At 39.8% G+C, this 18,090-nt stretch overlaps 1 protein-coding gene and 1 pseudogene across 6 annotated transcripts in view; both read left to right on the top strand.

The window, feature by feature from the left end:
* Window positions 1-18,090, top strand: part of C2CD3 (C2 domain containing 3 centriole elongation regulator) — a 124,232-nt gene that overhangs the window by 25,984 nt on the left and 80,158 nt on the right. For all 6 annotated transcript variants that reach the window (XM_070425610.1, XM_070425609.1, XM_070425608.1 and 3 more), the window contains 7 exons: window positions 296-424; window positions 5,810-5,957; window positions 12,257-12,411; window positions 13,010-13,216; window positions 13,876-13,988; window positions 14,181-14,296; window positions 16,478-16,600. In XM_070425610.1, coding sequence (XP_070281711.1) covers window positions 296-424; window positions 5,810-5,957; window positions 12,257-12,411; window positions 13,010-13,216; window positions 13,876-13,988; window positions 14,181-14,296; window positions 16,478-16,600 — 991 coding nt within the window. The remainder of the gene's footprint in view (window positions 1-295; window positions 425-5,809; window positions 5,958-12,256; window positions 12,412-13,009; window positions 13,217-13,875; window positions 13,989-14,180; window positions 14,297-16,477; window positions 16,601-18,090) is intronic.
* On the top strand, window positions 8,569-9,417 carry LOC139017619 (phosphatidylinositol 5-phosphate 4-kinase type-2 gamma pseudogene; annotated as a pseudogene).

Genomic DNA, 18,090 nt, shown 5'->3' with positions numbered 1-18,090 from the left:
TCTAGACCTAGCACTGGTACTTACTAAATATGTAAATGACTAAATTCTTTGCTCCCTCTGACCAGTATGCCTGTATTTGGAATGGGGATATTCTCTCCTCCCTCTCTTACAGAAATGACATGAGATTCTAATGTAGGAAAAGGCTTTGTAAATTACGAAATTTTATGTATATTTAAGATCGTTACATCTAAAGTGTGTTAAATTTTCCCTGCTGAACCATCTTTTAGCTCAATTAATCTAATTTAGATTGTTTTCCATGTGTCAGCCACTCAGAAAGTATTTTCCCACACCTTAGAATTAAAGCCTTATCTAAGAATCAATTTGAAGACCACAATGAAGATCACCTCCTCCCTCTAACTGAGAACAAATTTTGGAAACATGACACAAAAGCTGATACCAGAGCCATACAGCTACTATTGGGCAGGTAAGAGCTCTTAACTAGCTTTCTTTGCTTTAAATTTTTTGGCTATATCATTGTGTACATTGTTCACAGATTTATCTTCATAAAGTAACACTTCCTTAGAAAAACCAAGACATTCTCTTGCTTACTTGTTGCACACTAAATAAAAACCCATTGTTCATTACCCAATAAGTAAAAATTTAATCTTTAGCCTTTTATTCTTTCTTTTTTTATTTTTAGAAATTCTTTTTATTTTTTAATCCTCACCTGAGATATTTTTCCATTGATTTTTAGGAAGAGTGGAAGGGAGAAGGAGAGATAGAGAGAGACATCAATGTGAGAGAGAAACATCGATTGATTGCCTCCCACACGTGCCTCAAGCAGAGAGGGGCAATCGAGGTACATGCCCTTGACCAGAATCGAACCCAGTACCCAGCAGGCCGACATTCTATCTGCTGAGCCAAACCAGCCAGGGCCACCTTTTCATTCTTATCTCCCAACTTTATCCCCAACACCAGTGTTAAAGTATAATGAAAAGAGAATGGATTTTACACAGACACAAGTTGAAATTTGGAGCCTGTCTCTTATTACCTATTAGGGGCCCATGCACAAAATTCGGTCATGGGTAGAGTCCCTAGGCCTGGCTGGCAAACAGGGCTGATTTGCAGGGCGACTGGCGAAGTGATGGGGGGAAGAGGGATGGCCCCACTGGCACCTGCGTTGGCTGGCCTGCGGGCTGGGGGCAGCTCCTGCATTGAGCATCTGACCCCTGGTGGCCAGTGCGCATCATAGCGACCAGTCGTTCTGCCATTCAGTCGATTTGCATATTAGGCTTTTATTATATAGGATGTGGCTTGCACAATTAGGCAGGAAAAAATAAGCAGGGTTCTAATTGTAAAGTAGCAAGTAAAATTATCTCTAGTTACAGGTGACAGGATCTGGTATATGGAAAATCCTAAGGAATGTACTAAAAAATAATTAGAACTAATAAATTCAGGAAGATTGCAGGATACAAGATTAATATAAAAAAATAAGTCGTATCCTATATAATAAAACCCAAATATGCAAATCGACCAAATGGTTGAATGACCAGCCGCTATGATGCGCACTAACCACCAAGGGGCAAACACAGACGCTCAACGTCTGCCCCTGAGAGGGAGGTGACTGGCAGCAGCGATAGGGGTGCGGGGCCTGCCAGCGGAAAATGAAATTAATAAATAATTCATTTACAGTAACATTGATAAGAATAAAGTACTTAGGGATAAATTTAAGAAAAGTACAAAATATAAACTGAAAACTGCAACACACTGTTGAAAAAAATTTTAAAGATCTGAAACCTGGAGGGGGGGACCCCATGTTTATTATTCAATGCAATCCCTATTGAAATCACAGCTGACTTCTTTGTGGAAATTGACAAGCTGATTTATAAAATTTCTATGAAATTGCAAGTGATTCAGATAGCCAAAACAATCTTGAAAAAGAAGTTAGGAGAAGGATTCACACTTCCCTATTTTTAAACTTCCTACAAAGCAACAGTAATCAAGTCAGTTTGGTACTGGCTTAAGAACAAACATATAAATCAATGGACTAATCTAAAAAATAAACCTGTGTGTCTATATTCAACTGATATTCTACAAGAAGAACAACAACATTCATTGAATAGTCTTTTTAACAACTCATGCTGGGATAGCTGGCTAGCCACACATTTTTTAAAAATGAATTGGAACCTTACCTCAAATCATGTACAAAAATTAACTCAAAATGGATCAGATAGCTAAACAGAAGAGCTAAACTATAAAACTCTTGGAAGAAAACATAGAGGTAAATTTTTATGACCTTCATTTGGGAAAGGATTCTTAGATATAATACCAAAAGCACAAACAATAACAACAAATAAATTAGAAATAATAAAACTTTAAAATGTTTGCCCTGATCAGTATGTCTCAGTTGGAGTGTCATCCCATGCCCCAAAGGATCTTGGGTTTGATTCCTGGTCAGGGCACATACCCAGGTTAAAGGTTCAATTCCCAGTTGGGGTGCATGTAGGAGGCATGTTTCTCTCTCTTTTTTTAAAACATATTTTTATTGATTTCAGAGAGGAAGGGAAAGGGAGAGAGAGGTAGAAACACCAATGATGAAAGAGAATAACTGAAGCAGTTCCTCTGAAAGAGATTCAGAAAGTAAATGAGCAACTTCTACACATCAGACAAATGAGAAAATAACCCCGCAACTGCACCACACAGTCGGGAGAGAAGCCCTAACTCCTAGCTTCTCCCTTTATACAATTTGGACCACACATCTAGTGCCCCAACTTTTAGAACTCCCACCACAAAGAGACGGGGCTCCCAAAATGTCTAGCTCTGAAAACTAACAGGGCTTATGTCCACAAGACTATAACAAACAAAGATTAGAAAAATGGTTTCTAGGGGAGCCAGGAGAAATAGGGAGAGATTGATAAAAGGGTACAAACTTTCAGTTATAAGTTGAATAAGGTCTGAGGTGACTAGTTGATAACACTGTATTGTAAAATTGAGACTTGCTAAGAGAGTAGAACTTAAATGTTTTCACCCCTCCCCCAAAAAAGTAAATATGTGAGGTAAAGGATATTTTACTAGTAATTACTTCAATGGGGAGAATCCTTTCACAGTGTATACGTATATCAAATTATCACATTATACACTTTTAATATTTTATAATTTTATTTGTCAATTATATCTCAATTAAGCTGGAAACAAACAAAATAAAAGGCTTTTCCACCAGCTCCATGGAAGACAATGGAGAAATGCTTTCAGAATTCTGAATTTTCAAACTCAAATTCCATTCTCAGTCACTATTAATCAAGTATAAGGGTAAAGTAAAAATGTTTTCATGCATCCAGGGTCTCAAGTTTACCTCTCCTGAGCAGATTTAAGTTCTGTGTCATATTTAGAGAATGCACACTCCTTTGGGGAGCTGGACAGGGCTTCACTAGGAATATTTCACTAGGGAAGGGGGTAGATGGAGGCACATTTCTCCTGTGTTTGACCAAATTGAGAGGAAATTTTCAGTTCTCTTGGAGAGTTCAGTAATGAAATAGTAATAGGCACATGGAAAACTAGATGAAAATTAAGGCAGTTGTTAAAAGAGGGAAAACTAGAAGTTGTTTATGAAAGTGTAAAAAATTATACGTGGCTCTGATATCATGTAAACCCTGAAAAATAACTGCAAAAAAAGTAATATAACTAAATTGAGAAGATGGGTGAAAGGGAAATCTGTGTCCAAGAGTAGTGGTATAAAAGAGTGAATTCTTCATTTTTCATAATAGGAAGTCCATAAATCATTTAGAAAAGGAAAAAAATCAGAAAATGACAGTACACGTGTTATTTAGCAATATGAAAATAAATACCAGAAGAAATATCTTAGTGAGTTGAAAGCAAGGAAGCAGGCCGCTACTATTTTTTATTATGTCTTGTAATTCTATTTTAGTTTTAAAACAGGTACATGTATTCTTCGATTTTAAAATGTTTAAGATGTAAAAGAGAGGAAAGTGCTGAGAGCGTGCTTGTCTTATAGCAAAGAACACAGGCAACTTCCAGCCCCGCCCCACCCCTCTTTTTTTAAATTTATTTATTATTTTTTATTATTTTTGTTGTTGTTAATCCTCACCCGAGGATATTTTTCCTTTTTTTTTTTTTTTAAGAGAGAGTGGAAGTGAGAGGGAGAGAAAGAGAGAGAAACATCGATGTGAGAGAAACACATCAATTGGCTGCCTCACGTATGTGCCCCAACCGGGGCTGGGGATCGAGCCTGCAATCCTACAGTCAGTGGGCCAAAGCTCTATCCACTGGAGCAAACTGGCCAGGGCGCATCCCTCTTTTTTTCCATTCTTCTTTCTCCTGCCCTACCAGCTGCACAGGAATCCCAGGCATCTGTCCTGTGCAAAATAGCTCTGACCTCTCCCAGTTTCTGGTATAAGTATGTCCAAAATATTGCATGGAGGGAAATGGCATGCCCTTTCAGTGTGTCATAGACAGTAGAACAAATTCAAAGAAATGTTAATTTGAAAAAAGTAAAAGGTGGAGGACTATATACTGAACAGCAGAGATCTTGTTAACTTTAAGGGAATGCAAGGGGGCAGGGAAACAGCAAGCAAATGAGTATGTGGGGATGAGGGAGGGACCATAATTGGCAAGCAAGAGTTGTATAGAATACCAAGAAGTAGAGCTTCATAAAGGAGCAGTGCACAGAAGCTGCAGAGAAGCCATGTCAATTGGGAAGTTGTTAGTTGGGTTTTGGTAGTTAGGAAGTTGTTCTGACCTTTGAGGGAGAGATTACTGTAGAGCAGTGGTTCCCAACTGGGGACAGTTCTCCCCTGGTCCCCATGGGATATTTGGTAATTATCTGGAGACATTTGGGGTTGTCAAAACTGGGGTAGTGCTACTGGCATCTGGTAAGTAGAGTCCAGGGATCCAAAATGCACAGATAGCTCCCAGTGACAAAAGAATTATCTTAGCCAACATGTCAGTAGTGCTAAGATTGAGAAATTCTGCTATAGATTAAGGAACGGTGAGGAAAAGAACCTGTTAGTTGCATGAATTATAGGAACATGATCTAATTTGAAGGTATTTATTGTGTCCTATATTCTTGAGAAATCAAAGAAGGGGAATAAAGTATAGCAGCTAGTTTGAAAGGGAAGCAGAGTTGAAAGAATAATTGAAATGCTTAGCATAGTGTCTGGCACATATTAAGTATTTAATAAATATTGCTTTCATTATGAAGAACATGTTTATTAAGAATTCAGTAGGTTCATTAACAGATTTTCATTAATTACTATAGGAGAAACACATGAAAATACATATGCTTATATGCTTATCTTATTAGTTTACAAATTCTATAAGTAGGTTATCTATTTTACTCACTTCTATATTCTATAAAAAACTAATCTTGCCATAATTAACCCTAAATACACATTTTTGCTTAGTGAAGAAAGCATATTTATGAATTAGCCATTCTTCACAAAAACAACATTTAAATCATTAAATTATAGTTAATTATTTCCCTTTTTTTCCCCCTCCCTGCTAGACCATAAGCAACACAAGAGTAGAGCAAGTTAACTTAGCCATCTCTGTATCATTTAGTATCTAACACCATGCCTGGCACATAATAGGTGCCCAGTAAAGTGTTTGTTAAATAAATGAATGAAATCACAATCAGTGTCAGTAGTGTATTTTTTGAATACTAGCTGTTGGCATCCCAGAGGAGGGGGAATATAATATGAAAATATTTATCAGATAGTCTCCTGTTTAATGTGAGTCTTCTGTTTAACATATCTTCATATTTAGAACTTTAGAAATTTTTGCAAAAAAAAATAGCTCAGCTGAAACTTCTTTTAAAGTTCTGCCTTGTTTTATTTTTTTTTAATCTCTGCAGTGCTGAATTTTCCCAAGGTCAGTACTGGGATGGACTAGGCTCTCCTCCAGATTCTCCAGCTCCTGGGAGTGATGTGTATTGCAGCAGTGAGCCGAATGACCCTCAGTATGACCAGAGTCTCCTGGAGAACTTATTTTACACAGTACCTGTAAGTCATTGAATCTGAAGCTTTAGTTAGGAGTTATATAATAATTAAAAGTATTAATAGTATTAGTAGGGGCCAGCATCTTGCTACTTGCCAGATAGAAAGCTATCCATTTTATATACCATATTTAATTGTAATGACAACCTGAAAAGGAAAGTATTGTCCTCATTCACAGGCCTATGAGATTAAGTATATTGTCTAAGTACACATAGTGTTAGAGCCAGGATTCAAATTCTAGTTTACCTGAGTCCAAAGCTACATTATATAGCTTCCTTAGAGCTCTTCAAAGGAAGAGCTAATGCAGGTGTACCTTCAGAACTACCCTTGACTGGTATCTTTTCAAAATATTCCAGACACACCTCTATTGACTGGTGACAAATACCTCTACTGTTCTAGCATTTTCAAAGTTCTTTCTTATATCAAGCCATATGTTCTGTTCATTGGCTTTTAGTATCTCCTAGCGTCTACACATATTAAGTTCAGTCCCTGTTCCACAAGTAATCATTTATATTTGTGAACATTGCTGTCAAATTCTTGATTTTCCTTTTCTCCGGGTCAGAAAAGATAACTGATATATAAGGTAGTTTATACCAGCTCACTGATAAGACAATGAATGCTATCAGGGTTCAGAGCAAGCAGGGAGAACTTTTACATGAGATTGTCAGGAGAGAGCATTATGAGGAGTTAGGGGTTTTTACTGAGACTTGAAAGATGGTATTTAGAGAGAAAAAAGATATGAAATGGGAATAGAAAGAATGACCTATCTAGAGAAGCAATTTGTGCACTGCAAGGTATCTAAATTGACTAGATGAAAATTTCTGTGGAAGAGAAGTTGTCCATAAGGCAGGCTAGCACATTGCAACCAGCCTGTGAAAGCCTGTGAATGTCAGATGATGAGGAAATGACATGATCATGATAGTGTTTTAGGAATGTTAATCTGGCAATGATGTAGGGGGCCAATAGGAGAGAATGACCAGAAGCAGACAAGAAGCCATTGGGCTACTAGACGTGTGAGAGAGAGGGGGAGCCTGAATAACAGTGGCAGCATTTGGAAAGGAGGAGATGGATTTAAAAGACATTTTGAGCCCGGCCAGTGTAGCTCAATGGTTAAGTGTCGACATATGAACCTGGGGGTCACAGTTCAATTCCTGGTCACGTCATATTCCCTGGTTGCAGGCTCAATCCCCAGTGTGGGGCATGCAGGAGGCAGCTGATCAATGATTCTCTCTCATCATCATTGATGTCTCTATCTCTCCCTTTCCCTTCCTCTCTGAATTCAATAAAAATATATTTATTAGTAAATAACATTATGAATTGTTAGGATTTCATGACTTCCTGCCTTCAAAATCATCACTGCCCAGCTGGAATGGCTCAGTGGTTGAGCATTGACCTATGAACCCAGAGGTCACAGTTCAATTCCCAGTCAGGGCACATGCCAGCGTTGCAGGCTCGATCCCCAGTGTGGTCTTGCAGCCAATCAATGATTCTCTCATCATTGAAGTTTCTGTCTCTCTCTCCCTCTTCCTTCCTCTCTGAAATCAATAAAAATATTTTTTAAAATAAAAATCATCACTGATACTCTATTACCTGTAAGCTAAAAAGGAAAGGAATTACATTTATTTCATATTTTTTCTGTGCCAGGGAATTTACATTACCTGCTATTTATTCAGTACTGTACCAAATATTTTAAATTTGTTATTTCATTTAATTCTTTTTCTAGTCCCATGAGAGAGTGTAATCTTTTTTACATATCATGAAATAAAAGCTGAGAGACATTAATTACTAGTAATAAGTGTCTGACAAAAAGCCTGTGTTTTTTCTGCTTAGACCACACCATCTTATCAGCTTTGAGCATGGCATTAGAATCTGATCTTGTCTTACCTGCCTCACCTCATCTCCCATTTTGCTCTATACCCATTGGATACTTCTGTCACACTGATTATCGTACTTCTCCTCAGACATTCAGCTCTTGTCCTATCTCATTTTTTGCTCATACTGCCCCTTCTACTTTGAATGTTGAAATGCTCTTGTACATCTGGTAAACTTGTCTTCATTCTTTATCAATTTATCACTTCTCTGAGGAAAATATCCCAGACATCCCCAAGCATAATTTTTTGCCTGAATGTCTGCAATAACCTGTACATACCTCTGTTATAGCCTTTAACCATGTATGATACAATTCCTTATAAAAGCAACTATGTCTTTATTATCTTTTTATTACCACTATAATAAAGGTCTGATAGATATTGAATACTCAGTGGATATTTAAAAATTTATGAATAGCACTATGTAATCCCCAATGCTATTTGAACAAAATTATTTTAGAAATGTTTGTTGACAGGAAAAAGGAATGAAAATTTAAGAAAATGGGGAGACCAAGGAGTTAGAATGCTCATGTCCTTCCTTGAGGTCATTGTTTGATGTTCTTAATATTGACTAACATCCATGGCTTAGAAATTGAGCATTATTGCCTTGTTTTTGAAATTCGTAGCTTCTGAACAACCTAGATTATGTTTATTATCATTTCCTTCAGGCTATGGACTCAACTAGATTTTTATTGCATTGTCAGTAAGCATTTTTAAAAGCTTACTAAGAGCAGGGTACGCGAGAGACCATGGCCTCCTCCTCGGCCCCGTTTGCTATTGTACCGGCAACTACACCAACCCCCAGCCCAGGTTTCTGCTTTACCTCAAAAACCAAGAAACATTTCGTGCAGCAGAAGATGAAGGTGCTCTGGACATGTTTGTGTTCCTCTGGAGCGTAACCTACTCTATCAATGAGTTCAGTAAGATGCCTTCCCCTGTGATGCTGCTGCCAGATGACTTTAAGGCCAGATCCAAGATCAAGGTCAACAATTACCTATTCCACAGGGAAAACCTGCCCAATTTCAAGTTCAAGGAGTATTGTCCCAAGGTCTTCTGGAAGCTCCATGATCAATTTGGCATTGATGACCAAGATTACATGATATTTCTTACCCGAAGTCCCCCAAGTGAAAATGAAGGCAGTGACGGTCACTTCCTTATCGGGTTTGAAAAGGGTAGGTGAAGGAAGTATGGTAGGCACACACCTCCAGGGCGTAGCAGCTGATAACCTGACTAGTAGATGAACCTGGCTCAAGTAACTATGGATGCACTTTGCTCTGTGGGATGAACTAAGAGTGACTGAATTTTGCTGATAACCTTATCGCCTATGATCAGATTCTGGTTAACAAAGTAGTATCCAGTAGGGACTTTGCTGACATGCATAGCAACCTCTCCAACTACTACCAGTACATTGTGAAGTGCCATGGCAACATGCTGCTGCCCAGTTCCTGGGGATGTACTGAGTTAGTATGAATAATGAAGACAATTACATGCTTGTGATGTGCAACATGTTTAGCCACCATCTTCCTATGCACAGAAAGTGTGACCTGAAGGGCTCCCTAGTGCTCCTGGAGATGCCAAGAAGAAAGCAGCTCATGTAGCATGGGGCTGGGGCAGAGATCTCTATTGTCCATACTGAGCAGTAGGCTAATCGATTCCTGGATTTTATTACCAACATCTTTGCCTAAGAGACTCTGTGGTGGGGTTCTGAGAGGCCTGGGGAAATTGTGGATATTCTGGTCATTACTTCTTATCTTCCTCTTGCAAAATTCAGGCTACAGGCTCCTTCCAGCCAAATAACTACATCTTGTTGAGTAAGCTCTTTCTGAACCTCAGAAATAGATCATCTTTTCTCCCCTTTGTCCAGTTTTCTTCCTTCTCTCCCTCCCCTCCAACAAATCTGCTTGCTTCATTAGAATGTTACTGTTAATTCTCTCCCAAGTGCCTTGCTTTTGTAAAAATGTTCTGTTGTTTCTATAACAGGAGGAGTTGGGGGAGGGGGTTGTTTGCTGTCTTTGGGACCTGACTAGTAGATGAACCTGGCTCAAATAACTATGGAGGCACTTTGCTCTGGGGGATGAACTAAGAGTGAATGAATTTTGCTGATAACCTTATAGAACTGATTGTGGCATGCTTCCTTCTGGCTAGGCCCTGGGATGGAATACTTTCATGATACTACAGATTTGGGACAGGCATGCACACATGATGGGATAAGGCCAATCTTACACATAGAGGTGGGGTGGAGAGTGGTTGGCAGGAAGGCACCTCACAGAGGTGGGAACTAAGAGGACTCTTATGATTATGCAGGGGACTAGAAAAAATCTCTCAAGGATTGGCTACTCTCCCCCACCTCTTCCCTCACTCCATTTCCACCCCCTACCTCTGAACTTCTGGGCACAGTAACTCAAAGATGGATGGCCAGAGTGCTCAAACCTGGGTGAAGGTGTTTGACTATTGCTGCTCTTCCCCAGGACCATACACCCCTCTGGTGCTGGAACCCTTCAGCGGGGTTGTGGCCTGTTCTGGAGGCTGGGATGATAGGCCAAGGATGTAAAGTTTATTACCCATGTTAAATTTTTTTCCTTCATGTCTAACCATCTCTGAGGTCTTATTCCTAGTAAAAGGGACTATCTCTACCTGGGTCAACCCTGGTCATTAAAAAAAGATGGAGGTCTCAAGTTTGGGCACCTCCTCTCCCCCTGAAGGTGTGTGCCTACCATACTTCCTTCCCCTTCCCTTTTCAAACCCTTTTTCCAGTTAGGTTTGTTTTTCTGTTCTCTTCTTTCTAATTTTATGCTGCTACTGTGTCACCCAGGGGACAGATGGCCTTCTTTGTCATCTTCACTCTTCAGCCCAGAGAGGAATCAGCCATAACTCAATCATCCAACCCCACCCAAAGATGGTTGAGTTGGTGCGTGATATTTTCAGAATGTAGAGGACCCTGATAAGCCCATATGTGTCCTCCCTTAATGCCTTTGGGGCAAAGGCAGCCTTTATTACTATCATCCATACCCCTTGAGGCTTCTACATTTTTTAAAAATAAATATGGACACCAGCAACTGTCCTGTGGGGATACAAAGATTCTTTTCTCTGTATCTGGCTGGACTGATCTGTCTCACAAGAAGTCATGAAATTATTGAATCCAAAAAAAGAAAAAAAGCTTTGTGATAACACCTTGAAAAGGTTGGATTGCTTCCTAGAAGGATATTCTGCTCAAGCTCAGTTAACTGTTAACTTGTTACTCCTATTACACAGTCAACAACACACTGTACACCCTGAAAAAGGGAGTTGGAGGTGATAAACTTAAAATGACTTTGGATCGGCCTCCTGCATTTATATTTGCAAGCTTTGTTTTTTTGTTTTACTATGTAACTGTACTCAAATAACTATAATACTGTCTTCTCTGTTTTGTATTTTGTGGTAGAACGGGCTAATGAGTCAATTGTGGTAGCTGCCTTTTCTCAAAATAAAAATTAATTACTAGGGACTTGGCCACTGGCTCCCCCATTAAGGAAATTTGTGACATATAATAAACAGTTCATCTTAGCAAAATTAAAAGTAGAATGAGTCATTAGTAGTATGGAGAGGTGAAAAAAGCAATCTGTGCTTCCATATAGTTAGATGGCATTTACCAGTGACTTTGCCTCAAATTATGGTAGAAATACAGGCTTTGGAACCCACGGAGATCAAACCTGCCTATACTACTTATCGCTGTGAATCATAAACAAGCTAACTTCTCTCAGCTTTCATTTTTCTCACTTATAAAATTTAGGCGAGGTCAGCTTATAGGAATGTGGTATTAGAAATACACATGAAGCATTCAGCATAGTGCCAGATACACAGCAGGCAGTCAGTAAATAGAGGTTATTGTTATTGTTCATTTGAAAGAAGAATCTGTTTTGTTTGAACTGAACTTGTAGGTTATTTTTGTTGTCGTTGACCCTTGAACAACACGGTTTTGAACTGCACAAGGCCACTGTACACGGATTTTCTTCAAGTAATAATCAGCCCTATGTATCTGCAGATTTTGCATCCACGAATCAACAACCATGGACTGAAAACAGTATTTTTGCATTCCCAACCATGGTTTCCCAACTGTGATTCATGAAAATACTGTTTTCGATTCACAGTTGGTTGAACTCGTGATGCAAAGGGCCAACTGTCGTTAGGGTTTGGGGGAGTCAAAAGTTATAGACAGCAGATTATCGACTACACAGGGGGATCAGTGCCATTAACTCCCACATGTTCAAGGGTTAACTGTATTTTTGTATAACCAGGAGAAACATGGGATTATCTAATACCCGGGTGTTAGTTATCGTTTTAAGAATGACTTATGTACAGAGAACTTGATTACTTGTAGAGAAATGTTTTTGTTACCACTACCCCAAAAGCACTTATCTTTTAGTGCCTCTTTTCGTTTCTTCCCCCCCCCCCCCATAGAAATCTGATAGCAGCATAAGTGATTTCTTCAGTGAAGATGATGATACTGTCCCATCTAAAAAAATGAGCCAATCGAAAGTTCTTGCCAGATCTTCTAAGGTTCTGGAGTCAAATGATCACAAGATGAAGAAGAGAGCAGCAGGCAAGAAAAATAGGTGAGCCTCTTTATGAATGTTTGTTTAGAGGCAAAAGCAAAGGAAGATTATTTTTACAAGATCTAAAGTGAAATCACCTGTGCTTACCCAACAGTATCAGGCTGATTAAGTTAGTTACTGTAACTCATTAAATACTGTAGTCCTTAAAAATATAATAACATGAAAAGATGGATATGATGAAATGGTTCAGGAAGAAAGCAGAATTCTAGGTTGTATATGTGCTGTATTATATTTGTGTAAAAATATACATAAGGAAAGCAAATGAAAAGGAATACAAAAAAGTAATGATAGTAGTTATATTAAAGTAGTGGGTACCTGAAGTTTGTATCCCGTGTAGAAAAACTAGTTCTTTGACATCAGTTTCTATACATGTATGGAGATAAGCCTATAGATTAGAAAAATGTTTTTACAGTTTTTGAGATTTCTTTCACTGTGAATTAGGACCAGAATTTTGATAAAATCCATTCCCAATACTTGATAACTTGTGAGTTAAGATGCTTGCTGCCCTTCCTTCTTTCTCCTCTTGCCAATGCAAACTAGGTCATTGCATATCGGGCCTCTGACTGTCTGCCTCACTGTCTGTATGAATTCCTTTCAGAAATTTGGTTGAACAACAAATGAAATCAGTAACTCCAGAAGATGCCCAAGTGATGACACTAAGTGTAGACAGGCTGGCCCTTCTGAGTAGAACACACTCAGTCAGAATCATCATTGAAACAATGGAAGTTCCTCCAGATAGTCCACAGATGACCCCTGGCAAAAAAAGCTTTCCTGGGAGACCACCTAAGCTGACAACAAAAAAGCGGTATGTCTCTAACATGGGAAAGCTAAATTTGACAGTGGGAAGTGTCCGATAAAAATATCTATAATAATAAAACTATAATATGCTAATTAGACTAGACACCCTTCCGGATGACCTTCCAGACAAAGCAGGGGCTACAAGGGCCGAAGCGGCCACTGTGGCAGGCGGGGGCCAAAGTGACCACCGCATGGGCAGGGGGGCCAAGCCCCTTGCACAAATTTTGTGCATCGGGCCTCTAGTAAATAAATAATTGTACCAGTATAATACTTTATGGTTTGTAAAATGCTTTCATAGGCACCATTCAAGCAACAAAAATGTATTGAATTCACCCACTAAGTCCCAAGCACTATGCTAGGTATGTGTAAGAATAAAAAAAGTTAAGACTCAAACTCTGTTTTTACATACTTTACAGTCAGCAGGAGAGAGATATTTCTAAATGGCTATCTGTAATATAGGGCTAAGTTTTATATTAAAAGTGCTATGGGAGCAGAAGGAAGGGAGCCTTTAGTTTTGCCTGGTAGGATTGGTGAAGGTTGTGAAGAGAGGAGATGGTTCCTCTGAGGACCTGAGATCCTGAAAATAGAACGCTGAAAGATATGTAGAATTTATCAGACAAAAAATAAGTTTATTATTTGGTTTGTTTTTAATCACTTTTTTTTTAGCACCTTCTTTGTGGAATATCACTTTCCTGTGGGCTTTTCCAAAAGTGGATTGGGAAAGACAACTTTGATAACTGAGGTCGTTCGACTCGCCTCCAGCAAAATTGCAGATGGAAGTAAGAGAAAGACTGGTTTTCTGTTTCTTAAACATTTTTGCTTTGAAAGAATTTTGAATCGCTAATTACTGATCTGACTCTTACAGTATCATAGAATTTTAGATTTGAAAGGGAGGTGGGTGGTGTCAAAGCATGGATTGATGATGGCTCTATTTCTGTGACAGGTACTTATGTGTCTGATTCTCCTTGCAGTGGTAAAATTCCAGCAGAGATTTGTGTTTCCAGTACAGTTTGGTGGTCCAATGATAGAACATTGGTGGAATTCCAATCTTATTTTCCAAATTTACACAAAGAAAACACAGAAAAAGGTACTTCACATGATTTTGACATTTACACCAGGGATTTGAAACATACTTAAAACTATATGTCTCTATAACATAGGATTTCTGTAGGCTCAAACAACACTAATGCTTTTGATTGTTATCATTATTTTTAAATTTTTGTTTGTTGTTTGTTATAGAGCAGATAGTATTGTCTGTTTGCTGTTGTTACAGAATGGATGTGCTAAAAGCTCTACATCAGCGGTTCTCAACCTGTGGGTCGCGACCCCTTTGGCGGTCGAACAACCCTTTCACAGGGGTCGCCTAAGACCATCCTGCATATCAGACATTTACATTACGATTCATAACAGTAGCAACATTACAGTTATGAAGTAGCAACGAAAATAATTTTATGGTTGGGTCACAACATGAGGAACTGTATTTAAAGGGCCAGAAGGTTGAGAACCACTGCTCTACATGAACATACTGTCAAATTTAATCATTACAGGCCGGCGCTCTATCCACTGAGCCAAACCAGCTAGGGTGAGAAATACTTTTAAAAAGCAAAAATCACCTGTTATCCTGTCACCAAGAAATAACTATTAATATTTATGTGTGTTCTTTTCTCTCTTTCAAATGACTACAGTATATTATATATATAAATCTTTGTCAGTATTAGGATAATTTTGTATGCAGTTTTTATCCTTTTTTAAAATGTAACATTGTCTTCAGAGTTTTTATTTTTTTCTTTTTTTTTTCAAAAATATGTTTAGCCCTAGCTGGTATGGCTCAATGGGTAGAATGTCAGACTGCAGACCAGAAGGTCCTGGGTTCAATTCCAGCCAAGGGCACGTACCTCAATTGCAGGCTCCTTCCTGGCCTGGGCCCTGGTCAGGCCGTGAGCAGGAGGCAGTCAATCAATGTGTTTCTCTCACATCGATATTTCTGTCTTTCCTTCTCTCTTCCACTCTCTCTAAAAATCAATGGGAAAATATCCTCGGGTGAGGATTAAAAATATAAAATAAAATAGTGAAATGATATATTAAAAAAGAAAGAAAAAGAAAAATTAAGTTAAAATCAATAAACTACTAAAAATATCTATGTTTAATCTTTTCTGCAAAATTTTATAAATATTTCAATATCCTATTTTTATCAAATATTATAACAAATATTGTTTATATTCAGACTTTTAGTAAACATCATTTTAATGACTTATTTCATTGTAGAAATGTATAGTAATTAGCTTAATTATAATAACTTGATTATTGAACATCTAGTTATTTCTCTTTGTTAAATATACATATTTGTATGTAAAGTTTTTATGTATTTACTAGAGGCCCAGTGCACAAAATCGTGCACTGGGGTGGGGGCACGGTACCTTCAGTCGGGCCTGTGCCCTCTCGCAGTCCAGGAGCCCTCGGGAAATGTCCAACTGATGGCTTAGGCCCGCTCCCCTGGACATCCCTAGCACTGCCTTGGAGGTGGGAGAGGCTCCAGCAACCGCCATTGTGCTTGCCAGCCGTAAGCCCGGCTCAGGGCTTCTTGCTGAGTTGCGCTCCCCCGCCGACCACCAGGGGGCAGCTCCTACATTGAGCATCTGCCCCCTGGTGGTCAGTGCGCATCATAGTGACTGGTCGTTCTGCCGTTTGGTCCATTTGCATATTAGCCTTTTATTATATATAGGATTATTTTTTTAGTATAAATTTCCAGAAGTGAAATTATTGGGTCAAGGAATATGAATATTTAAAGCTTTTTATATTTATTGCCAAATTTGCTGTCCAAAAGTATGTTGCCAGTTTATATTCCCAACTTCAGGCATATGACAGCCTCTGTTTCTCAATAACCTAGATAGCCTCAGCAATAGGGTTTTGTTATTTTCTAAGCTTTAATGGCAAAAAATTATATCATCTTTCATTTCATATATTTAAGAGTGAAGTTGGACAATTTTCATAAAGAATTGACTCTTAAAAATAGAAAGAGGAAATCTTCTGACTTCTTTGTGACTCATGAAACCCTCTGTAATCTCCCAGGGAGAAGTAGTGAAGCCCAGAAGGGGGACCAAAATATGGCAGAATATGGATTTCTACTTAGAGTTGCTTCAGTCAAATAATTAAGCTATTTACTTCATAAAGGATGGGTACCTATATAAGATATCATATGTTGTCATTTCAATTAAAGTTTCCCGTGGCTCCTCCTTAACTTAAACTTTTTCTTTCCTTCTTCTCTCAGCCAGAAGTCATTGGATCTGCATCACTGCCTTTGAGAGCTGTCATTCAGTCTGAATTGCTTTCTTTCAGTGACCAGCTTCCAGTACAACAAGAAAATGGTCAAGTTCCACTTGGCCCCCTCAAGGTACATAGATATCATTCAGGCAGTCCAGTATTTATGAAGCACATATTACTGGCTGGCCCTGAGAATATAATAGTGAAGAAGAAAATCAGGGTCTCTGCTCTTGCAGCTTATATTAAACTAGAGTCCCAGTGCATGGATTCGTGCCCATTGAAAGGAAATTAATTAGAAGAAATATTTTAGAGGCCGGGGAGGGACTGCAGGAGGTTGGCTCCAGGATGTGTCCAGCCCATCTCACCCAGTCCCGATCACCCGGACCCCAGCAGCAAGCTAACCTACCTGTCGAAGCGTCTGCCCCCTGGTGATCAGTACGCATCATAGCAACTGGTCAAACAGTCGAATGAACAGTTGGACACTTAGCATATTAGGCTTTTATATATATAGACTAGAGGCCCAGTGTACAAACATTTGTGCACTCGGGGGGGGGGGGGGGGGTGGTCCCCTCAGCCCAGCCTGTGCCCTCTCGCAGTATGGGACCCCTCGGGGGATGACCACCTGCTGGCTTAGGCCTGCTCCCCGGGGGATTGGGCCTAAGATGGCAATCAGACATCCCTCTGGCAGCCCGGCAGCCCTCGGGGGATGTCCACTTGCCAGCGGGGACCAGGCCTAAGCTGCTGTCGGACATCCTTAGCGCTGCTGAGGAGGCAGGAGAGGCTCCCACCACCACCGCTGTACTGGCAGCCATCAGCCTGGCTTGTGGCTGAGCAGAGCTCCCCCTTGTGGGAGCGCACTGATCACCAGAGGGCAGCTTCTGCATTGAGCGTCTGCCCCCTGGTGGTCAGTGTGTGTCATAGTGACCAGTCATTCCCAGTCTTTCTGCTGTTAGGGTCAGTTTGCATATTACCCTTTTATTATATAGGATAGAGATCTGGTGCATGGGTGGGGGCCGGCTGGTTTGTCCTGAAGGGTGTCCCGGATCAGGGTGGGGGTCCCACTTGGGTGCCTGGCCAGCCTGGGTGAGGGGCTGAGGGCCGTTTTCAGGCTGGCCAGCGACTGAAGCTCCCAGCCTCTCCTTTTTTTCTTTTTTTTTTTTTATTCTGGGATTTATTTACCTTCAGTAATTGAAACTTTGTTGCTGTCACTGGAGCTGAGAGCTGCTCACTCCAGCTCTGAGGCCACCGCCTGCTGAAAGCAGGTATCTAGGGTTTGTTTAGCTTCTATAATTGAAACTATGTTGCCGTCACTGGAGCTAAGAGCCTAGCCCCAGCTCCGTGGCCACGGCCAGCTGAAAGCAGGTATCTGGAGTTTGTTTAGCTTCTATAATTGAAACTTAGTTGCTTTCAGAGCTCAGAGCCGGGCCGCGGCAGGCGAGGAACCTTGGCTTCCTCTATCACTGGAGCAAGCAAGCCTCATGTTCGCTTCAGCTGTGTGGCTGCCGGCCGCCATCTTTGTTGGTGGTTAATTTGCATATCGCCCTGATTAGCCAATGGGAAGTGTAGCGAAGGTACGGTCAATTACCCTTTTTGTCTTTTATTAGATAGGATAAGGCAACA

This window comes from Myotis yumanensis, unplaced genomic scaffold, assembly GCF_028538775.1.
Source record: "Myotis yumanensis isolate MYYU_CA2020_CCGP unplaced genomic scaffold, mMyoYum1.0.hap1 SCAF_10, whole genome shotgun sequence".
Lineage (NCBI taxonomy): Eukaryota > Metazoa > Chordata > Mammalia > Chiroptera > Vespertilionidae > Myotis > Myotis yumanensis.
The sequence above is the reverse complement of the archived record's forward strand: the minus strand, read 5'-3'. Positions and strand labels throughout refer to the sequence as shown.